This window comes from Erigeron canadensis, chromosome 6 (genome assembly GCF_010389155.1).
Source record: "Erigeron canadensis isolate Cc75 chromosome 6, C_canadensis_v1, whole genome shotgun sequence".
Taxonomy (NCBI): domain Eukaryota; kingdom Viridiplantae; phylum Streptophyta; class Magnoliopsida; order Asterales; family Asteraceae; genus Erigeron; species Erigeron canadensis.
In genome coordinates, this window is record NC_057766.1 from 35,155,485 (window position 1) to 35,165,833 (window position 10,349).

Consider the following 10,349-nt stretch of genomic DNA (forward strand, 5'->3'; position numbering starts at 1 on the left):
ACTAATTGGTCTATAGTCAGACATGAGGGTCGGGTTACTAACCTTGGGTATCAGAGTAATGAAAGAGGAATTACAACCAATTGGAATGAAAGCACGGTCATAGAATTCTAACACCATTTTGACAACATTTTCCTTCAAGTAAATTGATAACAAAAAAGGTGAACTAATATAATAAAGAAAAAACAAACCAATATAATATTTATAGATACACTAAATAGTGTTGTAGTGTGTGAGGGACATTTTGAAAAACATAAAGATGTTGATAGGGGCATTTTAAGAACAAAAAATATGCTTAAAGTCTTAATCCAATACTCTTTATAAGGGATTAAAGATAAAGATAGAAATATAACCCAATATATAAGATACAGTGATAAACTATTTTTTACTAAATATGTAAACCGATAACGAAGACAATAATCAACTGTATTCAAACCATGTGCAAGGTGCAACATGACGTTTGTTTTAACAACCATACCATGTTACTAAATTATCTCATTGTAAATTAAGGGTTTAACCTTATTTCTATCCCGAAAGATAAAAGCTTTTACCAAATGAAGTAATGAACTACCTCATATTCATCTTGTGTTACACTAAATGCTCGTAATTGGAAAACTATCTCTCAAAATATATTAAATTAGATTAAGTCCGTATGTAACACAAGTTAAATAAAAAACTTTATCAAATATTTTTAAATAAGATAATGAGGTAAATCTAGTAAGAGATAACAAACAAATTCAATTTACATGATATTGTCCATTAAATAATAAAAATATTAAAAATCCTTAACATGAACATACATAGTTTTTTTCATTAACAAATAACTTTGGCATAACAATATTTTCGAATTTGTATAACTGCATTGTAATCCATGTTAATTGATGTACCTAGCATATAAATAAAGGAAATAATATAAAAAAATTAAAATAAAAAGGCTAACAAGTGAAAACTAAAAGAATTAATATCTTGTGTGTTTGACTCAATATTATTTATTTATTTTCTTTTTTGACTCAATTTTATTTATTCATTAATTATATAAAATAAATTTTTATAAATCTATATGACACAAAGAAAGTACTAAATATGAGAACTATGACGAGAAATCTCGTGTATCGTTTTCGTAATTGGCACGAGTTTTTTTTTTTTTTTTTACCATTTTTGCTTTCCTCGCAGTTCAAGTCTCAAATTATGTCTAGGATTTTGTTAATTTTCAAGTATCCTAAATTCTCTAATTGTAATTGTATTTTCTATTTGATGTCTAGTACTTTGCTAGACGTCTTATATATTTTAATAATATATTGCCGTCCAAAAAAAAAATACAAAAAATTTAGTTGTCAAAAAAACTATCACATATGGCTTATAATATCCCTACGACCTCACTTAGTTTTATTTACAAAGGTTACAGATAAGTGTTATGTTATAAAGATTAAGGATAAGGATTAAGTTTCTAAAATATAAACTAATTAAATGCATTGTGATTTAATTTTTATGTTATGAAATTCAAAAGTTGACTTTTAATCTTTATATACATACTATAAAATATGAGTAATACTCTTCATCTTCATATTATATCATTAAGGACAAGCCTCTATCCAAGCAACCCATTTTTTTTTACCAAAACCCACAACTTCTAACATATAAAATAAGAAATCCCAAGACAAGGAATCGTAAGCCTTAGCAAAATCAATCTTAAACAACATCAATTTCTTCTTCTTACCTTTAAACCAATCAATCACCTCATTGAGCAAAAAAAGTCCATCCAGAATCTGCTTCCCTTTGATAAAAGTCGTTAGTTCAATACTAACAATAGAGTTAATGACCTTTGTGAGGTGATTATCAAGCAATTTAACAATGATTTTGTATTGAACCCTAATAAGACTAATTGGTCTATAGTCAGACATGAGGGTCGGGTTACTAACCTTGGGTATCAGAGTAACGAAAGAGGAATTACAACCAATTGGAATGAAAGCACGGTCATAGAATTCTGACACCACAACATCTTCCTTCAAGTAAATTGATAACAAAAAAGGTGAACTAATATAATAAAGAAAAAAACAAACCAATATAATATTTATAGATACAATAATAGTGTTGTAGTGTGTGGGGGGCATTTTGGAAAACATAAAGATGTTGATAGGGGAATTTTGAGAACAAAAAATATGCTTAAAGTCTTAATCCAATACTCTTTATAAGAGATTAAAGATAAAGATAGAAATATAACCCAATATATAAGATACAGTGATAAACTATTTTTTACTAAATTTGTAAACTGATAATGAAGAAAATAATCGACTGTATTCAAACCACGTGCAAGGTGCAACATGACGTTTGTTTTAACAACCATACCATGTTACTAAATTATCTCATTGTAAATTAAGGGTTTAACCTTGTTTCTATCCCGAAAAATAAAAGCTTTTACCAAATCGACCAAATGAAGTAATGAACTACCAAATGAAGCTTTTACTAAATTCATCTCGTGTTACACTAAATGCTCGTAATTGAAAAACTATCTCTCGAAATATATTAAATTAGATTAAGCCCATATGTTACACACAGTGGCGGAGCCAGGGGGTTAGCCGGTGCTTAGCCACCCCCAACCAGCCATGTATTCCATTGAAAGGTTATTCTCATGACTGAGTGTTGGCAATGCTTTTGCAATCGAGCCTCCCCCAATCATGGTCGATTTTCGGCTATGCGAAAAATATGAGTAAAAAATCATGACATTTTAATGGAAGTTACAAATTTATGACAAGCAAATTAGTTAAGCCAACACAAATATGCTTTGAAAATGGATACGGGTTTGAGTTTTAATTGTTATTGTGGTGCTCAATGTTATGGTGGTTTTTGATGGGTAGTTGCTGCAACATAATACAAAAAAGATAATGTTATTTTGATTTGTTTTTATCTATTGGGTATTGTTATATATTTAAAAATTATACTTGAATGGCAAAAGAAAAGTCAAAGTATAATATAATAATACTCCGTAACAATCTATTTGAAATGCCTTTCTACATGACTCTCATCAAAACATGGAAAACTTTACCATCAAATTAAAATTTCCTATCAAATATATGTAGTATACTTTTTTTTAAGTGAACAAATAATATTTTTAATCTCATCATTAATGTTTTTTTTACTAGCTTGTTGATTTGCATTTATATATAGCATCTCAATACTGTGGTTGAAAGTAGAAACTAATATTATTTGTATTTTTTTTTATAAATGTGTGTTTCATAACGATAAACAACTTTGTTAAAAATGTTAGAATAAAAAATTTTTGTCGAGCCTCTGCTAATTAAAACTTCTGGCTCCGCCTCTAGTTACACAAGTTAAATAAAAAACTTTATCAAATATTTTTAAATAAGATAATGAGGTAAAACTAGTAAGAGATAACAAACAAATTCAATTTACATGATATTGTCCATTAAATAATAAAAATATTAAAAATCCTTAAAATGAACATACATAGTTTTTTTCATTAACAAATAACTTTGGTATAACAATATTTTCGAATTTGTATAACTGCATTGTAGTCCATGTTAATTGATGTACCTAGCATATAAATAAAGGAAATAATCTAAAAAAATTAAAATAAAAAGGCTAACAAGTGAAAACTAAAATAATTAATATCTTGTGTGTTTGACTCAATATTATTTATTTATTTTCTTTTTTTACTCAATATTATTTATTCATTAATTTTATAAAATAAATTTTTATAAATCTATATGACACAAAGAAAGTACTAAATGTGAGAACTATGATGAGTAGTCTCGTCTCTCGTTTTTGTAATTGGCATGAGTTTTTTTTTTTTTTTACCATTTTTGCTTTCCTCGCAGTTCAAGTTTCAAATTGTGTAGGATTTTGTTAATTTTCAAGTATCCTAAATTCTCTAATTGTAATTGTATTTTCTATATGATGTCTAGTACTTTGCTAGACGTCTTATATGTTTTAATAATATACTAGATTTTAGACCCGTGTCCAACACTGGACACGGGTTTATGATATTAACAATATTATATTCTCATACATTTAAATCATAGAAGCTTATAATTTTAAGGATATATGTTTCTAAGTGTTATATTTTGTAAGTTTTAGTACAATAATCATATGTTCATTACTGTCATTATTAGCCGAGACATATTGATGGAACGGTTTAGCGTAGTCATTCCACAACGCACATGTTATAATAAATTCTTTATTATAGAATATTTTGAATCAAGTTGTACTCATAACGTGATATTATTATGAAAATTAATTAAAAATTAAAATATAAACATATTGTAATCATGTGACATTCAACTATATGTCTTTGATCATGATGCGGACCCATAGCACGGATATGTTTATTTTCAATCACATGTCATATGATAATTAGATTAACAATTAGAATTGTTTTTATAGTTTTTTGATAACAATTAGGACTCTTTATCTGAGTGACAAAGGTAACTTTAAACATTATTACGCAAAACTAATATATAAAAAAACAGAAAATTATGTACCTTTTTTTTATTAGAGATCGTATGAATTTTAAATAGAGTTCATATTGATTTGGATTTAGTATTTAAGTAACTCTCTGTTATGCATCGTGTTTTGTTATGTGATCGTCTCATTTCTGTGAAAACTAAATATTATAATTTATAAAAATCTAATCTAATATTTGTTAATAAGTCATTACGTGTTGAAAAAAATTTTATAGACAATATTTCGTATGTTGAAACTTTTTTAACTAATTAAATGATTGTAACCTTTTACAAATTCTGTCATGGCAAAAAATAAATATAAATTAAGTATTCAGAGTTAAAAAGTATAAATTATCGATGGAAAAAAAAGTGTAAATTACTGAGATTTTTTCTACAATTTATTATAAATACTAATATAATAATATATTAGGATAATGATTATTGTGATTTTTAATTTATAGTTTATCTAAATGATGACATAAGCGAAAATTAATTTGATGAAATTGAGCGATTTGATTGGTTAATAAGTCATTAGTTCAACTGTCTTATAGTATATATTAAGATTAAGATTTCCGTTCCAAAAAAAAAACCAAAAAATTTAGTTGTCAAAAAAACTATCACATATGGCTTATAATATCCCTACGACCTCACTTAGTTTTATTTACAAAGGTTACGGATAAAGATTACGTTATAAAGATTAAGGATAAGGATTAAGTTTCTAAAATAGAAACTAATTAAATGCATTGTAATTTAATTTTTATGTTATGAAATTCAAAAGTTGACTTTTAATCTTTATATACATACTATAAAATATATGTAATACTCTTCATCTTCATATTATATCACTAGTTTTGTACCCGTGTGATGCGGCGGGACATAAAAATAAAACACTGGTTAAGTAGTGGTACCGTGTTATTACATGAATGTATGATTCAACTCAAGTGTTTCTTAGTCCGGTAGAAAGTGCAAACCGCCATTTTTGTTTTAGAGTGAGTGTAATTATGTTGATTGATTATTAAATTCAGTAACGCATGTGTGTTTTTTTTGTATACTATGTGAGCAACTTTAGGGAAGGGAAGAGACACGCGTGAGTTTTTTGTAAGGGTATTTTTGGAATTTCAGGGATAAAGTTTTGATGGTAGTATAGATTAAAAGGGTAAATTTGAGATTTTAAAGGTAGTGTGTTAAATTTTAGGGATTAATTTGTTTATATAAATATTATAGATTAGTGACTGTTCTTAATACTGTCATTATTTATTTTCTACAAATACAAATTAAACAAGACATGTGAGATTAAATCAACTAATCAGGTCCAATCACTTATGCTAAACATGTGAACTTGTTTTGGACACAACCAGGCCCGTTAGTTTCTAATATATAACTCATTAGTTTATTAATTTTTCTTGATCGAAATAAAACTCGATAATTAAAGACTTACTTTAATTAAAAGTCTACGGCTGTAGGGAGAAAAAGAACTAAAAGTCTTTGAAAGTCTAATACGAGCAAAATATATGGTGTATTAAATTCTGATTACATTCATGTAAAATATAATTTTTCGAAATTATAGTTTTAGGTGACGTATACGTTTGGAGTATTTTAAAACATGATATAATTACTTTTCTTTATGAGTCATGACTTATCCCTACACATGGATATGTAATATGGAGAACCGTTATATAAATTTAAAATGAAGAATTATTTATTAACGATCAAACAGTTAGTTGAAGTAAACCGGCCAGTAAGTACTAAGTAACACATCATTAGTTTTGACATAATAGAAACATAATTTCTTTCATTAGTAATTTTGTTACATACTTCCTAATTTCGGTTGTGTAACATGTTAGATAGTTCCATTTTTGATACTGTAATCAAAGTTCTTTACTATTTTACGAATCTATAGTATTAATTATCCAATCACAAAATTAAAACATAAAATCAGGACGGTGACAAAAACAAATCCCCACTAACTAACCGACCCTAGAAAAAAAAAAAAAAAAAATAAAATACACACACACCTTTCTATATATATCTGACTCTAATCCAATATTCATTCCTAACTTAAACTGCCAATACTAGTCACACCTTCCTTCTTTCTCCAAAATCATGGGTGAAACACGAGAACCACCACCATCAGCCACCACCGCCGGCGCAAACAAAAACCTCCCATTTGTAGTCCACCTAGTCCGTGGCCGATGGTTTTCACTTTTCGCATCATTTCTAGTCATGACAGGAGCCGGAGCCACATACCTTTTCGGTGTCTACTCAAAAGAAATAAAATCATCACTAGGATACGACCAAACAACTTTAAACCTCTTAGGATTTTTCAAAGATCTTGGAGCCAACGTTGGTGTGATGTCAGGACTCATAGCTGAAGTCACACCAACCTGGTTTGTTCTCTTACTTGGTTCTGCCCTAAACTTCACTGGCTATTTCATGATATGGTTAGCTGTCACTAACAAGATAGCTAAACCAAAAGTTTGGCAAATGTGTTTGTATATTTGTATAGGTGCTAACTCCCAAAACTTTGCTAACACTGGTGCACTTGTCACTTCTGTATCTAACTTCCCTGAAAGCAGGGGAGTTGTTTTGGGCTTGTTAAAAGGTTTCACTGGCTTAAGTGGTGCTATTATGACACAAATTTATCTAGCTGTTTATGGTAACGATTCGAAATCATTGATTTTGTTAATTGCTTGGTTGCCTGCTGCTATCTCGGTTGTGTTTGTTTACACTATCCGAAAATTGGATCTTGTAAGGCAACCAAATGAGCTAGCTATTTTTTACCATTTTCTTTACGTGTCGATTTTCTTAGCGTTGTTTATAATGGGGATGACTATTGCTCAAAATTTGGTCACGTTTTCGAGAATTGCTTATGCGGGTAGTGCTTGTGTGGTGATTGTTTTGCTCTTTGTGCCTCTTTTTATGGCGATTAAAGAGGAGTTGAATTTGTTTGAGAAGAGTAAACAAAGAGTGATTAAGGTTTCCGAGGTTAGAATTGAGAATGTGGGCCATGAAGCTGATCAGCCCGAAACTACTCGGGCTACTGATCAGCCCAAAAAGAAAATGTCTTGTTTTGCTAATGTGTTTTTGAATAAGCCTGAAAGAGGGGAAGATTATAATATCTTGCAAGCACTTTTGAGTACAGATATGTTGGTTCTGTTTATTGCAACTTTTTGTGGGCTTGGGACTAGTTTAACCGCGGTAGATAATTTGGGTCAAATTGGTGAATCTTTAGGGTATCCTACTAAAACCATAAAATCGTTCGTTTCGTTACTAAGTATTTGGAATTACTTTGGTCGGATATTTGCTGGATTTGTATCGGAAATCTTGTTGACTAAGTATAAGTTTCCAAGACCACTAATGTTCACATTAGTACTTTTTCTTTCGTGTGTTGGCCTTCTTTTGGTCGCGTTTCCAATACCTGGGTCGGTCTACATAGCATCTATAATTATCGGGTTCTCATTTGGGGCACAACTGCCTTTAATCTTCGCAATCATATCCGAGCTATTTGGGTTGAAATACTACTCAACATTGTTTAATTGTGGTCAATTGGGAAGTCCATTAGGCTCATACATATTAAATGTAAGGGTGACCGGGCCTTTGTATGATCGCGAAGCAGTGAAGGAGCTCGCGAAAAAAGGGTTGGATAGGAAAGCAGTTAAAGAGCTGGTTTGTATGGGCACACATTGTTATAGGCTCTCTTTTACTATATTGGCTTGTGTTTGTTGCTTTGGTGCTATAGCTTCATTGATTCTGGTGATCAGAACTCGCGAGTTTTACAAAGGCGATATTTATAAGAAGTTCAGAGAACGAGCTAAGGTGGTAGAGCCAGAACTCGCTCTACCACCTAAGTAAAACAAGGTATGTTAATTTTCCTATTTCAAATGATGTACGTAGTTTTTATGATTAAGTGAAAACATGTAGCAAATGCGAAAACTCTGTATTGACCTTTTTCTAAACAGATAAAGACGTATATGTTATTTTTGACATTAGTGTCTTTATCTTGACCAAAAGGGGTAGGCAACATTTATCAGTAATGTATATGGGATTGCCGTTCAAAAAAAAAAAAAAGTAATGTATATGGGATATACTTCTTTTCTCTTGTTACGGTTATTTGGATATACCTACATGGCTACAACATATTAAAAGGTGTACGATAGAATAAAATATTATATAGTGTTGACTGATTACTGATTAGAAACTGTTAGGTTTCATTGCGTTTAATTTACGGATGGTGTATCCCAACCAAAGTTTTTGGTATCTCGACCATATCGCTCCAAAATAGTGTGGGCCTCCATGTCTGTAATGACAAATCTGGTAGAGTAAAAACAGATCCCCTGTCATTAATAGTCTGGTCGGGTTATCAAAAATATGGTCGGGATACCAGGCGCCTTAATTTACTCGTTGATATTTAATAGGACGATCATAAGATCTATAACATAATTATAGTTATTCCTAGTATAATTTATCACAATTGTATGACCAATGACCCGCATCCCAAATAATTGAAGTGAAATATCTAGTGACTATAATACCAAGAAGGTTGTGAGTTCAAGTCCAATTTGTTTGTTAAGAAAAAACATTACCTATAAATAAATTGCAATTTGCAAGGGGTGATGAGATTTGGGTTGGCAGCTCATCAGCTCATGCCTCATGTCATTTGGCTTATCTTGATGCTCTGGCCCTTTGTAGTACATATATATGTTTATTAAATAAAGAAAGGCTCGCAAAATATGATCAAAGCTTATCCGTGAGAGCAGCATGAATATCTATGGCAATTTTTGTACAGTAGATAACTATTGTACGACTCTTTGACCTCTATGACACATCAATTGAGCTGCATTCACGGATACAAACTCTTTGTGAATTGGTGGGTCGACGGTCCTGTCTTTTATTCTATTCTCTTACAAGTCTTATTTACACTTTTGTTAAATTCAAAAATGAATAACATAAAATTCACAAAATATTATACAAACAACAGCTATCTCAAAATAAAGCAACAAATGAAAAAATATGAGATGTAAGCGGTTTTATTTTTGCAACAAAGAAAAATATTATACTAACTAGTGTATTTTAGATAAATCAAAAACTTTGTTAATCCTTGTAGTAACTATACACGTAAATGACTAACAGGGGCGGAGCCAGAATTTTAAATTGGCGGGGGCCAGTTGACGAAAGATATTAAAATTTGCCATCACATTTAACGAGTAAAAATATTTGATAACTATAACTTATTCTATGATTTTAACTATATATTAAAATTGAAACTTACGTTCAATATATGGAAACATAGAAAACAAGGGTTATATTTACACTTTTAAAAATATTAGAAGGTTATAAAAGAAAAATCTAAATAAAACCTATATGAACTGGACCCATTATTAGACCCACCATCTTAAATACAAACAATATTGCATATCTTTGTCTTCTTTGTTTTCAACAGCTCTGCATCTCCTCCATTTTCTTTTAAATTTCGGTCAACATAATTTCCAACTCCCACCATCTTCTTTTAATAACTCTGATTTCCATCTTTTTTCACTCATTAAGGGTGGCTATACAGTATAAACAATGGGAAATCTTCCGCCAGAGCGTTAAACATTCAGTTACATTTGCAGTGATTGGGGGAGGCTTGGCACCCCCTAGCCCCCTCTTGTCTCCGCCACTGATGACTAAAGTGGTGTTTGTTTGAGACTTAATAAACACACTCATGACTTAATCAAATATACTTAATCCATTAAGTCATCAAAAATATTTGTTTTTGACTTAATAAACAAAAAAACTATTGTATTGAACTAATCCATAAAATTTTTTATTTTTTTTTCCATTTAGACACTTATCAATTCAGTCACTTAATGGTTAAAAAAACAAATACGCCCATGACTCGTGATACCAAGT

At 30.1% G+C, this 10,349-nt stretch overlaps 1 protein-coding gene across 1 annotated transcript; it reads left to right on the forward strand.

Annotated features, from left to right (window-relative positions):
- The first annotated feature begins 6,527 nt into the window (after positions 1-6,527).
- LOC122603615 (protein NUCLEAR FUSION DEFECTIVE 4) lies at positions 6,528-8,443 on the forward strand. The gene has a single exon (XM_043776366.1). The coding sequence runs from the start codon at positions 6,561-6,563 to the stop codon at positions 8,307-8,309; it is 1,749 nt and encodes a 582-aa protein (XP_043632301.1). The 5' UTR covers positions 6,528-6,560; the 3' UTR covers positions 8,310-8,443.
- The last annotated feature ends 1,906 nt before the right edge of the window (positions 8,444-10,349 follow it).